The sequence below is a fragment of the Pholis gunnellus genome (genome assembly GCF_910591455.1).
Source record: "Pholis gunnellus genome assembly, chromosome: 3".
Classification (NCBI taxonomy): domain Eukaryota; kingdom Metazoa; phylum Chordata; class Actinopteri; order Perciformes; family Pholidae; genus Pholis; species Pholis gunnellus.
The window spans coordinates 25,257,645-25,282,183 of record NC_136529.1 but is presented as its reverse complement, the minus strand read 5'-3'; the positions used below and the strand labels follow the sequence as shown (position 1 = coordinate 25,282,183).

General features: G+C 40.0%; 1 protein-coding gene across 1 annotated transcript; it reads left to right on the top strand.

Annotated features, from left to right (window-relative positions):
• The first annotated feature begins 541 nt into the window (after positions 1-541).
• On the top strand, positions 542-24,385 carry pxk (PX domain containing serine/threonine kinase). Its single transcript, XM_079186522.1, is given in 20 exon segments — positions 542-674; positions 4,241-4,291; positions 4,417-4,464; positions 6,343-6,529; positions 6,692-6,769; positions 7,313-7,386; positions 9,591-9,665; positions 10,095-10,199; positions 10,574-10,675; positions 10,858-11,019; positions 11,377-11,494; positions 11,751-11,829; positions 12,815-12,863; positions 12,988-13,065; positions 14,251-14,337; positions 14,621-14,684; positions 15,614-15,657; positions 15,659-15,674; positions 20,073-20,116; positions 20,119-24,385. Coding segments are annotated over 20 exon segments (1,716 nt in total). The 5' UTR covers positions 542-572; the 3' UTR covers positions 20,272-24,385.
• Positions 24,386-24,539: the final 154 nt, after the last annotated feature.

The window sequence follows — 24,539 nt, the reverse complement described above, 5'->3', positions numbered from 1 at the left end:
TGGTCGGCACATGTTTGGCTAGCTTTGGTCGAACACATTTGATTTTTGAACTTTTGTAGCTATAGATAGTCCTCTTTTTAAATGATTTCACCGGGTATCAATGCCAGGTACAGAATCGGGGGGTCCCTGGGAATCTTGTAGCATAAAATATATAAATAAATATAATATAAAATATATTTTTTATTCCAGCCCGAAGGTTTGACAAACAAATTCTCAACACAACCATCTTAATGTTTTTAAAGCGCAACTCCAAAAGCTGAGGAAACTCTGGTTGAAAGCTTCTTGAAACAAGAAATAAGCTCAACATTGTCTTTATTTGCTCCTTTCTTTTATTTTGGTAAATTGTTTATGTCCGCGAACACTTCCTCCTCCGGACCACCAGGGGGCGCTGACGCACCTCGACGTCTGATTGCAGCACCGCATCCTGGTTTACGGTAAAAAGCTAAGCTAACGGCCAGCGGTTAGTTCGCTTCTCTCGGAGCTGTTGGTGTTTCTCCTCCTCCTCCTCCTCCTCCTCAGTCAGTGGACAGACGGACACTTTTAAGATCAGACTTTCTCCGTTAATCCTCCGGATGTCTTTCCTGGAGAAGAAGACCCCCGGCCGGCTGCTGCTGGACGACACCGTTCCTCTAACTGCGGTGATCGAAGCCAGCCAGAACCTGCAGTCCCACACGGTGAGTGTTTACTAGAAAAACAACAAACGTTAACCTAACTAACCCGTTAACAACCTGTAGGTTTAACGGGTGAAACAGTATGTTATTCACCCCAAGAAGATAGATACTCGTACGTGTCGAAAATACAGCGTAATAGCGTAGTTTTTAAGGGGGAATTTATCGTTTGAGGCAATCGCTGCGTCACCGGTTCCATTATCGGACACAGGTGTTGGAAGCTGCATTTCGTCTCGTTTTTTCTTGTGAATTGTTTCATTAAACCATTAAAGCAACTCTTTCAACTTACGTCAATATAGCTGTAAAAAAATAGTACTATCACCCCCCACCCCCATGCGTCAGTTGACAAGTATTATTTTTTAAGCGTGAGAGTTGACATTGTATCTCCATTATCGGACAGACAGCCACTGTCACCGATTAAGCAATTTCCTGGAAGCTGTTTTGCATCCAGTATTCTGCTGATGTAAAGCGATCAAAGTGGAGCATTGACACCGACTGACTGGAGGAGCAGCAGCCGAAAGCAATGCATGTAAAAGCTCCGAGAACCGTCGCTTATCTATTATCATTAAAGTGAATTATATTGAGAATCATTGCGTCTTATTGATTCCCCTTAAGGCTGTTAAACGTTATCTATAACAAAGTATTGTCTTAAATCTATGATGGTCTGTTGTAACATTCGTATACATAATAACAATATATTTAATAATAATAATACATAATAACAATATATTTAATAATACATAATAAGAATATATGTAATAATAATAATACATAGTAATAATATATTTAATAATAATAATAATAATAATATATATATATATATACAATAATATATTTATAATAATAATAATATATTTATAATAATATTTACAACAATAATATATATAATAATATTTATAATAATAATAATATATATATATAATAATATTTATTATAATAATATATATATAATAATATATATATATATATATATATATATACGTAGTTTTTTAATGATTTGCCTCTATTGACATCTTTCTACTCACGTTGTATGAGGACTATGCTTGCTGTTTTCTGTATGTTTAAACATGCCGAAGTGAAGACATGGTGGATATGTTTGTAAAGGTTTTAAAGTCGTGTCTCAAATAATATCTGCGTCTGTTCAAATCCACGGAAACATTAATATGTCTGATTTGTTTTAACTAAGTTTTGCGTGACATCATCTCCCACATTGTAACTCAACTTGTTGTAAAAGCTCATGTTCAGCATTACTTTGAACTCGTTTGCAGTAAGAAATGACGTGTGAACAACGTGACTGTCGGTGGACATAAAGCATGTTTTTAGGAATAATAATGAAGCAGGACATGTGTCCGTCTGTCCGATAATGGACCCATCAGTGGTGGGTTTGTTTACAGTCCGACTGAGGATCAGCTGAGCTAGCCAGTTAGCATGCTAATGTCAGGCATCCGTGTTGCACGTGTAAAACGGAACCATAACCTCATAGTAGAGACTAATACTAACAGATATAATAACTGTATTTATGTATTTACATTTCTCCCTGTTGGTAGTTTTTGTACAGAGTTACTGTTTTTATGTTTTACTTCTATTAGTCAGATACTTTCCTGTAATTCAGAACAACATTACAGATGTCCTCGTGTCTGTCAGATGACTGTCCAGAATTTCACAACATAAGCAACTCCAAAGAAATGTGAGGATGTGCCTCCAACAGTTACACACTAAGGCTGTGTTTGAGCTTCTAGTCAAGGACGAGTCACTTCCTGTTGGTCACCAATTACAAGTCACTGTCTAGAAGGAGAGGAAGTCTGATGGACTCCACACAGGGAGGCCGGTGTCATGTTATCATGCGTTTCTCCCAATTGAATTAATAAAATAATGTAATGTACAGTCAGTGGCAAAAATGTATCTTAACACAGAGCTTGCATGTTCTATTCCAAAAAAGAAGAACAAATTCAAAGTCACGCTGACATTTTTAATAACACAAACAACAACAAAAATCTTGCTCTGGATAATATCCACGTCCTGGTATCTGCTGTTACTAGTGCTCGTTATAGCTCACTGTGTGGAACTCAATGGGATGGTTTACGTGTCTCACTGTGTGGAACTCATCGGGATGGTTTACGTGTTGAGTAACGTGAGGCCGGGAATTAGCGTCGCTCTAAGAAAACAGTCTGCAGCTAAATGATGTGACACCGATTAAGAAAACTGTACTCGGCGTGGATCACCCGACCTGCTTGATGTGGTCAGTACTGACGCTGATACCGATTAGCCGTTTGCTGCGTCCCTTTTGTTTTGATATGTTTCTTTTTCACGGCTTCCACAAGCACGAGACCGCTGCAGATCAAAGGTCGGCAGCTTTACAGACTCTGGGCGAGTGGAGAGCTACGAGATGGACAGAAGGCAGGATTATGTGTGCTGCACCTTCTTAAACAACAAGGGACTGAACATAGACTGCAAACATTACTGCTATAAATGAATGGAGGGTGGATATCATGAATAATAGAGGCAGTGTTATAGTGATGAAACACACACTGCTGCACTGGAGAAAAAAACTGTGGGAATTTGTAGCTTTTGTACATTTTCAGAAGAGACCGTTGAAAGAAATCGTCTGCGAGATTGTATTGAGTTTAACAAGAAGTGATGTTGTGTGTTTGTGTTGGGCTCACGTGAATGAAGGCGAGATAACAGCAGAAACCAGCCTGTCAGCAGGAATTACACTGTTAGAGGATTAGATTAAAGGAAAAGTCTGTGTTTACGCCACGAGTCTTGTTTTCATAATCGTTGTTGTTGGTTATGAAAACATTTCACTGCAGAGATCTGTGAACGCAGCGACGTGATCAGACAGATCCTCACTGAACGGTGTTTGTGTTATTTAAACCGTTTATTTGGAAAAGAAACCGAAAGTGAAATATGAACCGGTTTGTGTTTCAGCATGACCTTTCTGTATATTTGTGTATATTATCACTTATCTTCTATAATTAAAACTTATCATATATTATGACTTTCTTCTAAATTGAACAATGTTTTTTTTGTATAAAATCATAAACTTGCTTTTGCAGTATTATAACTTTTCCCCCTTTTAAATTAAGACTATATGGTTTTCCATCTAATTGCGTTAATTTGTGTAATATTAAAACACAATACTTCTCTCATAAAACCGTGAATATATTTGCATGTAATTATTACTTTTTTCATGAATACAAAAGAAATCTACTAATTTGCTCTTAATATATTATAACTTTTTTCCTCTAAAGTACACATTTATTGTCATAGCAATACAGCTTTCTCTCTATTAGTATTTCGATATGGGACGTTCACCCAGCAGACAGTTAGTGTCCTGTGAAAACAAAAGTCAACATTAACTTATTTTAAATAAAATGTTGTTTCATTTTACAACGAAAACTGCGACCGTAATCCGGTAGCAATATGTTTCCCTGAGAATGCATTTTAGTTATATGGGAATGTAGTTTTGGACATTGCTGCCCAGCGTTTTCTCATTGTTTAAGTGATGTTTTTAATTGCTTAAGAAAAGCAGCAAACTAATGTTTTGATGGCTGTGATCTCTCGTCTCTCAGGAGTACATCGTCCGAGTCCAGAGGGGCGTGTCTTCAGAGAACAGCTGGCAGGTAAATGCACCAATCACCACCTGATTGGCAGAAGTACTGACCGATGAAACTGTCCAGATCATAAGGAGATGAATTAAAATCGCAGACGGCTCAGTAACGTGTGTGTGTGTGTGTGTGTGTTGCAGGTGATTCGGCGCTACAGTGACTTTGATGTTCTCAACAGCAGCCTGATGGTGAGTTTCTTTTAGTTTCTTTTAGTCGCTGCGTCTCCTGGGTCTTTTAAAACCTGCTGGTCTTACAGATGGAACAGCAGAGAAGTCTCTCGTGCCTCATCGCTGCTTTGAGAACGTTTTTTCTGGACATTTTCGTTATCCTTCATGACTGACATGAATTCAAGCTGCCGCTGAAGGAAAAAAACTACAAACTTTTCTCCGACGTCTTTCAATGCTCGGTGCAGAAATGAGTGTTTTTGGTGACTGAGCTCTTCAGATGACATTAGCTTATAACACTCTTACGGTGTTCTGCTTTATAAAATGAGCAGCAGTGCTGTTGAAATGCATTGTTGGTGCATTGTTGCCTAATAACATAGAAAACACAGCAGCCTGCCAACATGAAATGTCTATAAGTGCACATTTACACTCAGCAGCATCGTCTTAGCCAATAATCTCCTTCCTGTTTGGAAACACTGAGTGCCTGTTGGTTCCGATATGCTCAAGGGTTTTGCTGTTGTGTCATTGATTTCCTGGCTGGTGCTTTGAGGGGGCAGTTTGATGGTCTGATGATCTGTGTACTGATGAGCTGTTTGCTTTGGAAGGTTGCACTGCGACACTCCGTATATATATCTCAGCGAGGATATGTTGAAAACGCTGCTGTGTGCTCATTCTGCTCCGCTGCAGCTGATGACATTCAGCTCATGCTGTGATGGATTTTTTTTCGCCGTGTTAGCAGAGTTAAAGCCCTCGGGACTGAAATATCTCAACCAATAACTTGTCAGAACTAAATTTCATGGCAACCCATTAGTTGATGAGACATCTCAGTCTGGACCGTGACAGCTGTCATGGTGGCTCAATCCTACAAAGGATAGAAGGTTCAAGGTTATGTGTGAAGTGTTTGTTATCTTAACGTGAGGATAGGGCGCTGCAGGAACCCTAAAACACGGAAATGAGTCAGTGTTTTTGCACATCCGGTTCTTGTCTTGATGGCTGAAATAAGTTCTGTGGTTAAAACAAGCTTCAGAGATTTTCACATTTTGTTCTTCAAAATACAGTAAATGCAACGCTTGTGTCTTTAGAAAGGCGTTTTTTAACAAGTGTCTGAATGAGACTCCAGATGTTGTCGGGGACATTAAATATATCAAGCTTGGTGGAAGTGATGAGTCATGATGAACTTTGTTTATAGCGTCAGTCTTTTAGTTTCTGCATTTACCAACACAGTTTGTAAGTATCGTAAACTTCCGTTTGCCAAAGAGATTCTTATTTTTTTTTTTGCAATAATCGAAAACCCCATCAGCTGTTCGTCGAGGGAACCGGTGCGATGATAACTTCCAGGTTGGCCTTTAATTTCTTCTTGTATGAAGAAGTGTTTTAAGATATCAAGTAAAAAAAACACTCCAGACAGATTAGCTTGTTTCAAGAAAAAGAAAAGCTCATTTTTGCGTCGTTCTTCACTTTAAAGGGTCACATGTGGAAAAAGTTGCATCTGATACTTAAAAATCATTAGAATCGGTTCAGGTTAGCATCTTCCCAGTATCATATTGATCTTTAGTAAATCCATAATCAATGGAACTGCGTTGTAGAGGACTGGAGCGGCTCTGACTTTGGGGTTAGTGTCAGATTGTGCTGCTTGTGACTCGTCTTTATGTTCAGGTCAAATCATTGCTGGATAACAGGAAGTCAGCAGTTTTTCTGCTGAGGTTTCGTCTGCTCATTTCCTTTTTTGGGGGTCTCCCACCGACCCCGACCTCCAGTCAGCCCCTTTACCTTCAGTCAACATGCAGCAGAACTGTCGGAAGCCTGTTGTTAGTCCGTCTCTATGTAAATACACGACAGTAGATAACGGAAAATACATTTAATGGTGATAAGAAAACAAACTCCATCTTTCTCTCTCTGCAGGTTTGTGGCATCAGTCTCCCTCTTCCTCCCAAGAAGCTACTTGGAAACATGGACAGGGAGTTCATAGCAGAGAGGCAGAGAGGACTGCAGGCCTTTCTGGACTCAATTACCCAGCATCCCCTGCTTTCCAGCTCCCTGATAGTCAAGAAGTTCCTTGACCCAAACAACTACACGGCCAACTACACAGGTGTGTTCCTTCTTCTTCACTGAGAGATTATTTTCAGTTTGTCTTATTCAGGGATGGAAAGTCAAAGAACAGTATAACCACTTGTTGTTTTAAATCACCTGTACCTCTCTTTTTGTATTGTTATAATACATTATTTTCTTACTCTTTTTCTCTGTCTGTCAGAGATCGCCCTGCAGCAGGTCTCCATGTTCTTCAGGTCGGACCTGAAGTGGGAGGTTCTGGAGCCTCTCAAAGACAACGGTAAGACTCTGAACCTGACTGTTTGCAGTGCTAATGCTAACCGCTAGCACAACATGCTGAAGTTTACTTTAGCTTCGTTGTTTTCAAATGCAGATTAAAGCTGCTACAATATAATTGTTTTGTGATCACATTTTTCTTTTTTGACATTCGTTTTATATCATGTAGATGTACAAAGGAATACAAGTAATTCTAGAAATGAGTAACAACACTGCACACAGTCGGTATCCAAAATAAATCATATTGTATAAGTACTTCATGCAACCCCACTTCAAAACATCCAAGCTACCACTTTAAACTAGTTACTGTTTAGCATTTAGCTACAATGCGATTGTAACAGCAGCACAGTGAACAGTTACCGGTCATACCATAGACCAGAGTCATTGTTTGGAAGAGGAAGAATGTCTTCCTCTTCTCTCAAAAGATACGTAGTGTTGCTTTAACACGATGCAGTATGTTTAAATATATGACACGTTTGACAACATTGTTGTTTGATTCTTATTGGCTGAGTATCAAATGAAGTGACGCGCTGTTTCTTTGTTTCAGGCTGGAGGATCAGGAAGAAATACTTTCTAATCAAAAACAAAGAGCAGCCCAAAGAGCGCTATCTGCTGAGCTGGGTGAGTACAAAAGAAATCAAGTTTCACTGATCAAAACAAACACAGGTTGAGAATAATGTCTGAGGAGAACTGTAATACGTAGTCAACATGGGTCGTTGTTTTATCTGTGTCTTTAAATAGTGAGTTGAGATCTTCGGAGTAATACTCAAATTCTATTTGAAGTTTCAAACATGCATGTTTGAATTATTATAAATCATTTCAAATGTATTTTTGTCTTAGATTTTCGTTTTAAACATATGTCATGTATCTTACCTTAAAATAAATCCATCTTCTTATATTTAATTAGGTTTTGTTTATATTGATCATCATCGTATTTTGAACCAAAATATACCAATTCATTCTTTTAAGGAAACCAGCGTTGTGTCGTTGCTGTGCGGGTGGTATGTGCAAATCAATCCTGAGGAGCTCCGGGAGTCAGTAACACTTCGTTCGTTTGCACAAACCACATTGCAACGGTACAACGTCACGGTTTCCCTCTGAACTCCAAATCCCGCCGGCGGGATGGAAAAGCATTTTCTCTTTAAACTGTCACCAAAACTCCAGCGTGTATCGTAGCCAGAAGCTGAAAAAACTGTCGTCATTGTCAGATTTTCCGACGGTCCTTGAACATATCGTGTGCGACGAACGCTTCAGTCAGAAAAAGCAACGGAAAATAAGTTTAACATTTTGATATTTCTTTAAAAACTATTTATTCTACATGTGTCATTTTGCCCCAAATAAACAGTTTACTCAAACCAGATCATGTAAAATACATTAAATTCTGCGCTTCTCAGCGCAACTAGGAAGCTATGATTTACCCGGCTGAGACCAAAGTTCTGTCAAACTGAACTGCAGACTGCTGAACACATGCATTGAGGAGAGGACAGTAGAGGTTGTACAAAAGCTCAATACATGTATATATACTGTATATATATATCACATGGAGCCTCCATTCTTTTTTCCAACATTGTAACACTTGTGGCAACTTGGAAAAATGCTGAATATATAAATATATGTATGTTTATTGGTATATGACAATTTTTGTAAAATATATTGTCAAAGAAATTGCGTTTCTTTAATTTTATGATTTATGGCATTGTAACTTTACTGCACAAAAGACATTTTTAAGTTCTCTCTACTTCTAGCCATGCTGTGCAGAACTTACCGTATATGTCTCAGTGAAAATCAAGTAAAATGTGACGGGAGTGAAAAACTGCTCTGGGTTCAGAAGGTTGAGGATTGTAAAATCTCAGCCTCTGACCTCGTGTTTTAGTCCTTCAGTCTGCAAACTAATGATGGAAATGAAGTTAATGTTTCTTCAAAATCATTATAATGAAGCGTTTTACAAATATAATTCTGTGACACGTTTCAGCAGGACAGCGTTTTATGGAAAAGTGGCCAAATTCAGAGCAGCAACAGCAACACATGGAAAAGTTTTACTCAATGAATTCTTGAATCACAATAACTTCTTCTTTTCTCTCTTCAAAGAGAAGTAAGAATTTAGAACTGTTTTCCACTTTTACTTTCCTCTGACTCGTTTCCAGGAATGTCTCAGACGCTGAGGGATTTCCCAGAGTGGAGATTAAATTTAGCTTCATTTGGATTCAATTAAAAGTAATTCACTGATGTTAGAGTATTTCCCAGTGAGACACAACAAATGTGGACGGAGAGATAAAGTCTGTAAACAGTCTGATTGGTATTTCCTCCATATTTCACTCCGCTCAGCTGACTGAAGGGACTTTTCTTGACTTTCCAGAGTGTCTGGATTCTACCTGCATCGATCACATGTGGGATCTATGTCGGCTTTAGTCTTGAGACGAGTGCAGACGGTGTACTATTTGAATTGAATAACAGTTTGCCCGAGGCATAGCGAAGAGGAGAATATTCCCTGGATTATTTTAGTCTAAAACGAGTTCATCCAAATCTGTTTCCCATTTATTTTAAAGGAGCTCTAAAGGCGTTGTGCGTCTTCAGTAGTTCATAAATGATTCTCATTTCCTGTTGTGTGAATGATTTACAGTTAAATGTTAAAGTGGGAGTGCATGATGAACAGCAGTCTGAGTTTAAAGCTACAAAGAATCTGGAAATATGTGATCTGGGAGTATTTTAAAACTGAAAAGTACACAACTTAATTTACATTGGTGCAACTCAGGTTTACAGAAGCAAGTCTGTAGAGAAGATTGTAATTATCGAAATAACAAATAATGTGTGTGTGTGTGTTGTAGGTGGACCTGGGTCCTGATAAGTTCCTGTCCGACAAAGACCTGCAGTCAGCAATAAAGCTGCTAACCAGCCTGTCTGTATGTACCCAGTGTGTGTATGTCGTGTATGTGCGTGTGTGTGCTTTCATGTGTGTGTTAGTAACTTGCACTGCCTTACACAGCCACAAACACAGTAACTAAACATTTGGTTGTGAAACCAGAATCTGACTTAATTAATTTTTTTACTTCATTGTTATCTATAATTTTAAAAAATATAATTTTTTTATTATTCTGATGGTCATTCAGCTAGTTTTATTCATATATATATATATATATATATATATATATATATATATATATATATAAATAATATTCCACATTACTGAGGCCGTAGCCAATCCTGTAATGATAAAAAAAATATCCCTCTTTAAATCATACAATTTTAATATGAATATTAAAAGCAGAGATGCATTGAATTCTAATTAATATTGAGCTGTAAACAATCAAACTCTTCCTCTTCTTCTTCAGACTCCATATCTCTGTCCGCTGTTGTTCTCCAGCACCAGTGAGTCTTCAGCTCTGCTCATCCGGCCGTTCAGTGAGAGAGGCTCTCTGAGAGACCACATCTGTAAGGTACACTGTGTGTGTGTGTGTGTGTGTGTGCGTTTGTATGTGTGTGTGTGTGTGTGTGTGTGTGCGCAGCATGGAAAACTTCTCTAAAGTAAAAGTATTGGCATTAAAATATACTTAAAGTATTAAAAGTATTCATTTAGCAGAATATTTAATTTCAGAAACATGTATATTATATTATTGGATTATAATTGTTGATGCGATGATGTGTTCACCGCTTTAACGTTGCCGCTGGTGGAGATCATTTTAATATATATACTAAAGTAAAGTACAAATGCCTCGAAATTCAAAACTGTGCTTGAGTGGATGTCCTTAGTTTTATTCCACCATATTGTTGGTAGAAGGTTCCAGTGAAAACCGTTGTTTCTCTCCTCCAGGTGAAACCCAGAGAGAGTTACCTGAAGAAGTACTGTAACCCGAAGAAGAGTCAGGGACTCGAACTGCAGCACATCAAACTGTACGGCCGCCAGATCCTGGAGGTATACACACACACGCACGCACACACACACGCACGCACGCACGCACGCACACGCACACGCACACAGAACACAGAGAGAGACTGTTGTAGTAACAAGTAACATTTTGTGATGTGTGTGTGTGTGTGTTTTTTATTTATTTGCATGTGTTCTCTGTGTGTGTGTGTGTGTGTGTGTGTGTTCAGAGCCTGAAGCTTCTCCATGATGGCGGCGTATTTTTCGGTCACCTGCACGCGTCCAACGTAATCGTCGATGACGGCGTGTGTCGACTGACTGATGTAGAAAACGGCATGCTGGGAGTTCCCTCAGTGCTGCGACCGGCCTTCAGCCAGCTCAGGAAAATCAACGTACGTAAACACTGAAAATGGATAAATATACGGGAGACATTGTTCCACACGTAAAAATTAAATACTGTGCTATCTGTCTGACTTTGTTTTCCTTGTTTCTTCTTAATATGATTGAAATGTTATATTTGTATCTGTTGTGTAAAATAAATAGATTAGCAAAATATGTGAGCACATAGTATATTCTTTTATTAGCAGGATTAACAGATAACAAAATGATGAAGGGACAAATAAATGTTTAAGTTAGCTTGTGTTCCTGTGAACAACATCTTTAAATCTTCAGATTGTGAGCCTGTACATGTACCAACATACTTTGGTATTGAAAGTTAGTTTATCTAAGTACTACTTGTGTTTCTGCAGACCACAGAGAGCATAGACGTCTTCTGCTTTGGACATTTACTCTACGAGATGATGTACGGTCGACCGCCGGAAGGCGTGCCCGTCGATCAATACCCCGATGCCCCCTACACCGCTGTGGGTCAGTATATACACACACACACACACACACACACAGAGATTAATATGTACACGTATATATGTACATGTTCTACCTCCAGACATTCTGTCCTCTTGACATGAAACAAGTTTACTTAAAAGTTCCAACGTGCTCTGTTGATTTATTGTGTGTGTGTGTGTGTGTGTGTGTGTGTGTGTGTGTGTGTGTGTGTGTGTGTGTGTGTGTGTGTGTGTGTGTGTGTGTGTGTGTGTGTGTGTGTGTGTGTGTGTTCGTTCAGTGTCAGTGCTGCAGTCCATTTTGTCCACAGAAGCCTGTAAGAGCGGGATGCCAACAGTGTCGCAGCTCATCCAGACACCGTGAGTTCACCTGACGTAGCCTCTGTCCTGTTGTTTTCATTGAGCAGTGATGCACCTACAGACACATTCTGTGTACAGACTCATGATCATAATGTTGCCTGTGTACTGTGTAATGTTGCCTGTGTACTCCAGCAGCTTGATTTGAAGACCACATACACATCAAGCCGGCTAAATCAGAAAACGCATCATTTCCCCTTCGTTGTGGCCTCTCTATCCACTCGAAAGTTCAAATTATAATTTCTGTATTTGCAGAAATTTTTTTATCTGCCCATATTGCAATGAACACCACAGACTGGGACCAGTGTAATTGATTGCATGTTAAGAAAGAAACTTTTCATGTTATTTACTCTATCATGCATCCAGACAAGAAAAGACAGTTCTCGGGTTAATGTATATGAGAAAGAATTCCTTTAATAGAGTGCTGCAGGAATGAGTCCTAAAACCTGGAAATAAGTCTGGGATTGGTTAGATGCCTAAAACAAGCTTAAGAGATTTTAGCATTTTGTTTTTCAGTATAAGATACGTCAGTAAACACCCATCTTGTGAATTTTTCAGATCTTACGTGTCTTAAAGAAGGCGGTTGCTAACAAGTGGCTAAATGAGACGACGAAACACCGACTAGTCCGCCTTTACAGCCTTGTTGTGTTTACTCGTGCGACGGTGGTGTAGATTGTTAATAGCTAACGTTAGCTTTATTCTTCACAAATCATAAAAGTGGTATTAATTTGTGAAATAAAACATGTAAGTATCATAAACTTGTGTTCACCTTGGAGCTTATTTTCTGCAATAATCCAAAATTCAACGTAAAAATCCCACCGGCTGTTTGTCGAGGTCACCGGTGCGATGCTAACTTCAAATACTTCATCCATGCAGCACTCGACACAAACCAAAGTCTGAAATTTAATATCGGACATGCGCCGGAACCAGGATGTCCTTTTTTTGTTGTTTTTTTTGTTGCTGATGAGTCACATTTTGTGTTTTTTAGGCTGTTCAGTGACGTTCAGCTCCAACACTCAGAAAAACTCCAGATCAAGGTGAGAGGCTCAGTTTACTGCTCCTAGAGTTTGTCCATGTGAAGTCCTTCAGAATGTTTATTCTGATTAAAAAAATAAAAAGAAGAAAGATGAAGCAGACCTCTGAGTCCTTCCTCTCCTCCAGGTTCCCAGCAGGCTAAAAGAGGCGCTGAAGACGGCGAAGCAGAGTCTCGAGAAGAGGCTGCAGGAGGAGCAGAGAGTGGTGGGTCACTACACTCATTTAACGTCTTTAAATCGTTTGTTTATTTTCTCTACTGAAGACCTTCGGGAGGACATGTCCCTTCTTAAAGGCTCCATCAACAATTTTCCCCAAATTGTATTTTGAATCGGTGACCTGCTAGACAAGTTGGAGGAGGCCGGGCCCTTGCAACATAACATACTGTGGGAAAAACATTGCAACATGATTTCCCACAACCGTTTCATGTTACAAACACAAACAGTGTGCTGACATTAATGTCAAATTACTTTAAGCCGCTCTTCCTGTAAATGATGCCGACTCCAGGAGCAGACGGCACTGGAACCTCACGTTTTCTCTTTAGGACTACAAAGTGAACACAATTTGACTCTCGGCTGATTCTTTCACGTCTTCTAATGTCTTCAAAGTTACTGCTTCATGAATGACATTCTGCATTTGGGGAAATGAATGCTTGATTTTCATGCTTCCTCGACTATCAACCAGCATAGAATGACCGTGAACGGCTTGCCTCTTAAATGGAAGTCAAAACTGATTTCACCTGCAGACGTTTACCGGCGTCCTGAGGCAGAAGAGCAGATGGGACATGAAAAAGCGTGGGCGGGGGTTGTAAACATTCAACTGCAGCAGATCGCATGGCTAGCACGCTAACTGCAGCAGTCCATAAAGTTGAAGGTCAACACTGTGTTTTATGAAGCATTTTACATCAATCTCCGTCCGCTGTCTTTGCACTCACTGCTTCTCCTCCGCTGCTTGGATTATTTCACCGTGCAGTTATAAAACAGGAATATAGACGAACATTACTCCATGAAGGAGAGGTCGTGAAAGGATACCGGAGAGCCTCCTGATCTGATGTTGTGTGAACTCTGCATTCCACTTCCACAATTTGCCCAAAATGAGAATTTGTCTGTTTCTAGAAACGGACAAATTTCAAGGCCAAGGGTGGATTATCAATTTGCCAAAGTGGGCAACAAATGGGAATATTCACCACATATCTGCTGAAATTGATTTAATAAATGCCCTGAATTCAAAAGCAGTGTGCGGGAATCTACGTTTCTACTGTTTCTGTCTTTGTATATTAAATTCAGGGATTTCCTGTTCTTTTTGTGAACAGATTGCATCACGCAGCTTGTAAATGGGAAGTTTGCTGTTTTGTAAGGAGGATAATGTTGTGTATGTTTGTTTTGATTGAAGCTCCACCAGCACAGGAGGCTGACCAGAGCTCAGTCTCACCACGGCTCAGAGGAGGAGAGGAAGAGGAGGAAGATTCTGGCGAGGAAGGTAGGCGACAGCGTCTCGCACAACAACAGAAAGAACATCGTCATGGACAAACGTCTTGGCTGGTTGGAAACGTGTTTGTTTAGAAAAACCCACAGGAGCAAGTTTCTGTTGAGAAAGACTGAAATGAAATACATGCATTAAACGCGGTTGTCTGTTTGAGGTTCGAGGGACAGAGGTGACTTCTACAAGTGCACACGAAGCGGTTCATTTCTTGTAAATGGTGCATGTTGGCTTAACCGTATCGTTTCAGTGAAATCTAATGTTTGACTTTTTGTCTTTGCAGAAGTCCAGACAGTCGGCTTATGAAAATGAAGAAGACGTGTCGGTCAGAAACAACAATAACTCTGGTAGGTCACTGCTGGTGCTCCCAGAGCTTCAGCCTCTCTTGTCTTTACAAGCTAGCTAAAGCTAGTTGGTTGGCTAGTTAACCTGGTAGGTATTGTTTTGAATAGCTGAGTAGGTCATTTATGTTTTATTATATATTTATTTATTCATTTGGTTAGTCTGACAGCATTTACAGCAAAGCAAAACAAGTCTAACAATATTGTAAAGGCAGGTAGCTTATTAGCTTATTAACCGGGTAGGCAGCGTTAATCACTGAAATAGTTTGTTAGCTTGTTAGCTTGTGGGTATGTTAGGTAGTTAGACACCTAGTTGGTCAGTTACCTAAGAACAGTCTTAGTTAGTGTTGTAGCTTTTTATAGTTCGAAGCGTCATCCATAATGTTGACATTTTAATTATTATTATTATTATTATTATTATTATTATTATTATTATTATTATTATTATTATTATTATTATTATATTGACAGAAACATTGTGTGCAATCACTCACTCGCACTCTCACTCACTCACACGGCAAACTTAGTTCTCGTCATTGTCTCGGTCCAAAAGTCAACATTTATTGAAAAAAAGATAGAAGTAATCATTTACAAAATGTCCACCGTGTTTTTATGGAACAAACATTTCTGTTTCACTCCTTATTTATTGCCGTTTAGCTTTTCAAAAACACAAAGAGAAGCACGGGACGGGCAAGCAGCAATCTAACGGCACCATAAATTACATTTACATCCTAGAATAATCTTTAAATGGAAATGGGTATTAAAGCAATAAATGTACTCTAGACTCTGCACTTGAGAACTATTATGTATCTGTTATTGTGTTACCAACTTTTGTTGTTGCATTGTCTCATTTCTTGACTCGCAGGTTTTGTTGAGCTCCGTTTCTTCATTAAAGTTACTGATGGTGAATAATCTGTTTTTCTGTCCGTCTTCAGGTTCTGGAGCCAGTTCCCCTCCCACATGCCCCTCCTCCCCCACCCCCCCCATCCACCACAGGTAGGCCCTGTCTGTCTGTCTGTCGTTCGTCCCATCTGTCTGTTCAACTGTCTTTCTATTCTCTCATCTGTCTGTCTCTCTGTCTGTCTTTTTATCCTCCCATCTGTTTGTCCGCCTGTCCTCTCATCAGTCTGTTCAACTGTCTTGCCTGTCGTCCCATCTTTATGTTCAACTGCCTGTCTGTCTGTCTTCCCCCGGTGTCTCTGTCAGATACGTTCCACAACACAGACTGTGTTGAGAACCTGCTGCAGCTCTCAGATCCATAACAGCATCTTTATCGTTAACCCTGAACTTCTTCCCTCAATTTTCATCTGAGATTTGCATGCGTGAATATGAAGATTAATCATTTAACCTGTCTGTCTGTCTGTCTGTCTGTCTGTCTGTCTGTCTGTCTGTCTGTCTGTCTGTCTGTCTGTCTCTTCACCTCTTCTCTCGCCATGTGAGGACCTGGTTCCAGTGTGTATTCTTCACTTTGTTGTGTCTCTAGCTTCGTATTTCCTCTCCTCCTCTTCTGCTTATTTCCTCTCTTCCTCTTTTTTTCTCCTTCTTATCTCCTCTCCTCTTCTCTCCTCTCCTCTTTGTCCTGGGGATACTGTGTAAATGCTGATTGGTCCACTGAACAGATAACTGTCATCTCCCTCTCTCTCTTTCCTGTGCCGTCTCCACCATAGAGCATGTTCCATTCTGACCGTGTCGTTGGGTAAAGTAAACGATTTATAATGTCGATGATGATGATGATGAAGGTCACTGGTGTTTTTTTTAAGCTGTCGTACACCCTGATTTCCCAGCAATCTCCTGGTCAGAGATCTGCCTCATGCTTGTGATCTCAAGTACTGAATGAATAGACTTTAATGGATTGAGCCTGATCACGAGCCTCTGCACACGTTAAGATAACCGCTTCCTGGAAACAAACATGTCCGTCCGTTAACTGAAAGCTGAAATCCAGAGCTTCTTTAGTTCTGCTGTTGAAACTTGTGTTTCAGTAATGAGGACTTTTATTACAACGTTCTAAATCCGGCCTGACCAATACTGGAGTTTTCCGGCTGATACTGATATTGCGCCGCATACCGCTCTGATAGCATTAGCGACCTGTCAATCGCAGTAAGCCCCGCCCTAAAGCATACCCTGCTTTATGGTCTGTTTGACTCTAAATGGACCATAATGTACTAAATGAACATCATGCTGTATTGAAGAAGACTTGAAACTAGAGGTTGAGACCATAAACTCATGTTTACAATGTTTACTGAGGTAATAAATCAAGAGAGAAGTAGAGTCATTTTCTCATAGACTTCTATACAATCAGAGGAGTCGCCCCCTGGTGGACAGTAGAGAGAATGCAGCTTTAAGGCACTTCTACATTGGATTCAATCGGCAGAACTGGAGATTATCGACTTGGACGTTTTGGCACAAACTAAAACATTTATATGCTAATTATGACAACCTCACACATGTCTAATAGGATAACATAACGAAGTGATGATATTTTGTTTAGAAATGGACGTCAATTAAAACATGACTGGTTGGCGGAAGGATACAACCGTGAGGCAGTGATTCAAGTTTTACATAAATATATCAATACTTCCTCCTTTCGATTTTGTTGTTTTGTATTTTGTGTTACAAGATACATACTGAGCCGGACATTCTGCAGGATACAAATAAACTTTCAATGCTCTCTGGTGGACAACCTATGTAGTGGAGGCACAGATCTACTTCCTCTCTCAACCTCAAAGGGACTTCGTCGGGTCAATAATGAGATCAACGAGTCTCTGTTTGCCTGGAAGAGGGTGTACGCACAACTTCTATAAAAAACCTCACAATCTGCAATGATCTCCAAACCTCACAGACAGTCCAACTCCTCCCCGATTCAGACCCCATGTCCTCATTGGAGATTGTGATCCGTCCGTTCTGTCTGTCCGCCTGTTCAGTTGCAGCATGTCCGTTTGTCCGTCTCTGTTTTGTTTGTTTTTCGTCTGCTCGTGTGTCTGTGTTTGGGACGGGGGTGTCACGGTGAAGACGTGTCAGGTCTTTGAACGTTGCTTTTTTTTTGGTCAGAAACGTATTGAACTCATAATAACTCTGATTTGTTTTTTCGATATTTTTTTCCTCCTCCCAGCTGCTCTGCCGTTGACCAAACCCTTCAGAAAATCTTTTATAAGGATTTTCACATGTTTGGTTTAATATTCAGATAATACTTTGTCCATAAACGTCGTGAAATAACCAGATAAACTATTTTTGCTTCTCATTTTGGTTTCTTCTTTCAAGCACATCAATTACAAATTTTTAATAATTGACTTCTGATCTGGGCCCGTATTGATCAAACCTTTCAGAGTAACATTTTTGTTTTCATAGCACGGACCATTTTCAAACCTTCATGGTGGTTCGTACTTCGGACACAGCTTGTATTAGTCTGTAAGAATCGTGCCGGCCTGTGATCACAGATCTGAGCACAAGTTTCACATTTAATCACATTAACTGTGGACCGTGGACACAGCTGGGCTCCGATCTGACACATCTGAAGACGGATGTCTCACTGGAAGTGCAGCTGTGGACGTGACTGAAGGGTCATCTGAATATTACATGGGAAAAACAATAAAGGCCACTGTGGCTGCTAAATGTAATGAAAGTGAGTTTATTCCACAGCCACCCTGGAGAGAACCAGTCACCCCTGCAGGCATTCTTACATTATGGTTTAATAAAATACCTATCAAATAATTAAAATCTAACGTCCTACGTTTCCTCTGTTCTGCTCAGCCAAAAAACAGGTTATTCCAAATAAAATCATCTTCAAACATGCTAATGTCCTTCTGCTGTGACGGGTTTTTCCAGGTGTGGTTACCATCTGTCCGAATGACGGATGTACTTTCATTACGTTGCAGATAATCACCGTCTAGTCGAACAGAAGGTGGAGTCTGTGGACTCAAGTCGCAGCGCTTGGCCTCTTGCTTCTACATGTTAGAGCTCTCCATCGCTCTGCCCCGTAATCCACGGGGTTTTTATCCAGTTCGGGATGCAAAATGGCACAACTGTTTGAGAATGTAGCAGGTTACGGTTCAACTCCCCATCAGTTCAGCCCGTTGATCGAAGTGATCCCGACGAGTAGAGAAACACTGAGGCAGGAGCTCCTTTAGTAAAAGACAACAGAGCTGTGAAGTTACAACAAACTTTAAGAGAGAAACGACTACAAGTCCCAGAGGCCACTGCTGTAAGAATCATCCAACCAGAGAGCTTCAGATTCTGTTAAGAGGTTGAGCCTCGTTGGATCTGAATAATCTAGAACTCTGATTTCATTCCGTCTTCATAGAAACAGCTACTGAGGCTTATGGGTACTGTAGTTTTTTTTAACAGAAAAACAGAAGACGCATGTCTAACTGATGACTGTATCACTTTTATTTTGTTAACGTATTTACTTTAGGGACCACCCGTCCGTTTTGACTCCGTATTCTTAAAATAAAGCTTTTTAGTTCCGGACCAACGTGTCTGAAAGGTAAACTGATGGTTGAGTTTAGCCGGGACACTGATCTGGAGGAGCTGGTTTCATAAAGATAAACGCTGGAAAACCCACAGAACACAATCGACAATTTAAATAAGTGTGTCATGTCCCCCTTTATAAAGGGTTCATAGATTGTAATTATTATTTATGGCTTCTGAAGAATTAATAAGTCATTAGTTAAATATTTATTAACCGTTTTTAAGTTTTCTTCAGTATCGCAGTAATCCAGTGATAGTTGTCTGTACAATCATGAATATATTGCAAACCATACTTCTAATTCTGTGTAGTTTTAATGGTGCCAATATACCAACATTTAAACAGAGGCCAGTGTTTGGGTTTCTAGGTTGTCAAAAATGGTCAGTGTAGCACATTTAATTAACAAGAGGTATATTTGTTAACTCCAAAGGTGTTCTTATTTATGACTTTTAACTGAACTATAAAGCATTAGTTAACGATGTATTAACTATTAATTAATAAGCCATTAATGACAAAGAGTGCCTTAATAGAAAGTAATGCAAAACCATTTTCTACCAATGTTATAGTCTCTAATAAAACTACAGACAGTTTTTAATGTAATCAGCTGAAGGATAACGTTGTGATTTATATGATACGACTGAAAACGGGACGACTGCCTCTCCTTCATGATTAATCTTTAGCTGTGATGTTCCGTGCCTCTACGTTTTACTGCCCTCTGTTTGAATTAAGGTAAAAGATATTAATGAGAGTTTAAAGTGAGTCTTTAATTATCTGTAAACTAGTTAAAGAGTAAAACTAAGACCAGCGTGGACCAGTAGACCAGTTTAACTTTATCTTTGTGTAACCAGCTCCTGTGGAAACTGAATGTCACCAGAAACCAGAGGTGTTGTTGTTTCCTCACCCTCTTTTCTTTGATTCTCTCCTTCATCCAGGAGCCCTGACTGCTCCTCCCCCCCCCCCCTCCACCTCCCCCGCCCCCCCCCTCCTACGCTGGACTCGTCCTCCTGTCCTCCTCCTCCTCTGTCCTCCTCTGGAGGAGGTCGCACCGCCCTGCTGAGCTCCATCCAGGCCTTCAGTAAGGGCAAACTGAAGAAGGCCGAGGTCGTCGACCGCAGCAAAGCCGTCATCTGACCCCCGCCCACCCGTTCCTCCACCGGGACCAGTCACTACGGCGTCACGACCCACCTGCTGGTTCTGCTCTGTGGTCGGGACCGGTTCATGTCGTCGCTCCCTGAGATGTGAAAAGGAATCACGAACGAAACAAAAGAATTCCAAGTACCATTTTTACTTTTTATTGCCATTTCTGCTTTTTTTTTTCTTTTCCTGCTTTTACATTTTTTAAATCTGTTGCTGTGGTTGGAAAGAGGAGAGTCTCAGTCTGCCCTTTAAACAAACTCTGGACAGTCTGAGGCACCGAGGTTTGTCCTCACGGCCACCAGGCTCCACAGTCTGGTTGACCTGCGGCTTCAACAGGCAGCCGACTGGCTTCTTCTCTGCTTGTCAAGGTGGCGGTTGAATGTTTTGAAATTTTAAGTTTTGGAGCCACTGTGAATGCTTCGTCCCGCTGGATGATGAAGTTGAATTTCCTGGATCCAAAAGATCTTAATATCGGTGCTCTGACACTGATGATCACTGAGACTGATCCAAACTCCGGCTTTCCCTCTTTGACAAATCATCTCATGACGTGTTGCCTCCAACCTCCACGGAGACCGTCTCATTGCAGGACATCGGTGACAAAAAAAAGACTCAATCACTCGAATCAATAAAGTCATTTTTGTCTATAATTATGTCCCAAAAACGCACTTTTCTTAAAAACAATTGAAAGAAATCTGATTATCTCAACAGAAATGTTCTATAAACGTGTCTGCATCTTGAAAAAAGTAATGCAGGTCGCCGTATGTGACCTGCAGGTTTATTTTCACACGTTTTTAAGAAAATCGTTTGTCCGTTTGCTGCAGTGCGTCTGTCCGAACGTCAAAGTGGGATCAGATCTGCTGTTGGTTTCGTTTGGTCTGAACCAGAGGGAGAGATTGTTGAGATGTTGTGCCATTAGCTCATCGGTTAGAGGTTGTGGATTGACACGGATCCTCTGAGGTGTTCATCACATTTAGGAACGTATAAAAGAAACTTTACTGTTCAGCTCTGTGAGCACGAGGCGTCCTGATTGGTCAGTTGTTGATTCATTCTGAACAACTCTACGACCGTTTCAGACTAAGCATGCGAATAGTTTGCACAAAAGGAAAAAGAGCAGCACATACTCAACAACTACCCGCGATGCTACAAACTGCAAGAAGTTTGTGTCCATCCACCTATTTTTTTTTGCGCACGTTCAATTTGTACATATAAAGGTTAAATGGAAACGGCTTAAAAAAAATAGTAGAAATGTTGGTGTAGAAATAAATACAAATAAAATCATGATGTTCATGAAACCTGTGACTCAAACGTCAGGCAGACGAGACAAACAAAATCTGATCTGTGTGGAGCGTTGAGATTCAAATCTTCCTCTAGTTAATACATAAAAGAAACATCAATTTGCATCATGTCTTTCACATAGTTTTCCACCATTTTAGGTGAATTAACTGTTGATCTTAATGCACCTGATATTCCCATCATGGTATTGGATGGAAAGGCACATTTATTTAGCATTTTCTTTAGCCGTTTTCTGGAATTTGGTTAAAATTTTCACTACTTTTGTTCGAAACTTGACTAATGTAAACAATCCCAATATAACGCTCACCATAGATTTCACTCAAGCCCCGGGAGGGCCGGAGAGGTGAAACTGCCCACCATGAAGTTCAGCCCCATGCTTCTCTGATCTCCCGTCGTACTGTAACTTCTGCCTCACATCAGTAAGACTTTCGGCTGCTAAACGTGGCAGAAAGTAACGGCAGCGTGTGCCGCTGAGGCTGGTGCCGCTGCTCGCTCCATTGGATATAGAGACGTTGCTCTACGCGATGTCAAACCTGCACTTTTGGTGAACGTCTGTGAGACGGAGATACTGGTCAGACGTCTGTACCGTCCTGAATCAGAGCAACGTGGATCCACAGCGATGAGCCGCTCTGATTGTACCTGGGGTCTGAAATTAATCTGAAATACTTTTTTTATGATTTAGCTTCTTTGCACCACAATAAATCCTTTATATTCCACTTATATGACCCATTCTGCTGCTTTTGCATGTTTTTGTTTCGGCTCATTAACTGCTGATTACTTTCCAAGTCTCCCATCGTGTTTAAAGATTTCCTTCTTTCTCCAAAAATGAACTTGCACAGACTTGAAACTTTGCTACAGAGAGAAAATCCATTCGTCACCTTTTTAGTTTTACTTTATTAATTCATAGTCGTGTGCTAATTCAAAGTTGCTTGCAGGCTTTGTATTGAACGGCGGTTGAACTAGTAATCAAATGTGCGTCAGAGATTAAGCACCCGACATTTAAACCAATGATCGACTTCAAATTCAGCTTGTCACAGCATCCATCTTTGTTCATTCTGCTACTTCTGGATTTATGATAACGTCAGTCTGCAAGCTTTTATAAACTCCGTGTTTTCCTAAAATGACCAGGACGCACACTTTAAACCTTCTCTCTCTCATAGTGGAAATTATAATTCATGGTAAGATGCATTGATGAAAATAATTTTGAGTATTTCTAAAAACTAAGTTATCCATAGATGAGAAAAAAGCAGGGACTAAAAGCACATAACAAAATACTACAAAGACACAGTTTCTGTTCTCCCCACCAGCCACATATTCAAGTCATCAGACCGAACTGGAGTCCGACTCGGATCAGATCACAAAGGAATGATTTAAAGTCAATACATGGATCTCTCTGCAGAAAGTGTCACACTCATTAATAACAATCACCTGAAGGAAGGAAAGAAGGAAATCTGTTATTTTGGGATCTTATTTTGTTAAACAGCACTGGTGACTCTAACGTTACAGTTAACCTTTACGGTTAATTTCAGACCCTTATTGTGTTGATTCCTGTTATTTTTTTTTGCTTTTGTTTTCATTCTGTTGTATTTTAATGTCTGTTGTCGTCATAGAGCTGAGATTATTTTATTTTATTGTGCCATATGGATCCATGTGCCTATGGAAAAATGAATGTTTCTTTTTGTTGAAATATTGTATTGTGTGATATTATCATACATACCAGATAATCTGTATGTATACAAGCTCTGTCTGAGGATAGTAACACTTTAGCACACAGGATGTTGTTATTGGCATTACAGTCTGGGAATTTCCCTCAATAATACCAACTAATGATTACTTTTCGTCATCGTTTTGTCTATAAAATGTCAGAAATAAGTGAAAACCAGGTGACGTCTACACCCCGTACCTCTGACAAACAGTCCAACAGACTTTATTACCGAGGCGGGCTAGCTATTTCCCCCCGTTTCCAGTCTTTGTGCTAAGCTAAGCTAAGCTAACCGGCTTCCGGCTGTAGCTTTTTATTTTAACAGACTGATATGAGAGTGGTATTTATCTTCTCATCCGACTCTCTGCCCGAAAGCGACTCGGCGTATTTTCCAGAATGTCAAATGATTCAAAGTGGGTGTGACTCTGGGTAGAAACCTTAACAAGAAACAACAGAAGAAGCAGCAGCACACACTGTCATTTGACAGAAGGATCTTTTCCACAAGAGGCCCACTTGTGTCTCGGTCCTCGTTTCTTCTTCCTCTCACCTGTGATTACCTGACGCGCTGCGTGCTAAAGTGTCAGCCTGTGACAGAGCGGTTATTGTGAGGCTTGAGCTCAGTAGAATCCTACCTGATGACTCTGATCTCTACAATCCAAGTTTAAGCACTCAGAGCGTTAAGTCGACGCTCTGTGCTGAATGCCTTTTTGTTTTTGTTTTTATTATTCAGTGCAATCCGGTCCAATGCGATGGTCTTCACGTTCTTTGAATGGTCATTAAATTGTATCGGTGTGTTTCTCTGCAGCACTTTACCCACGAGCGGCGGAAGACGAGTCCAGAGGTGCGTTTGCGAAAAACAATTAAGTTCAGAGTCCCAGAGACGCTGGATTACAAGTATATTGTTATGAAAAACCACTCTTCAATCATCAGGTCTTTTATCTCACACTAGATGCGTCAAATGTTTCGTCCCGATGAATACAAATGTGTCTTCTACATTTAATGCAGCTGCAAAATGACCCTCCTCATCTATATTCAAGTCAAAAAATAATAATCTAGCAAGCCTGCTGTGATGAAATAATAACTGTATCAACCGAATGAACATTTGATTAAAAAATGGTTCAGGAAAATCAAGACTTGAGTTGTGTTTATTTGGTAGTGAAATGTTGTTGTTTTTTGGACGCACCTTAGAATATTTGAAATGCCTAGATTAAAAAGATTAAGTAACAATGGAATTTGTAGTATGCATTTCCTTTTTATTTACACAAAA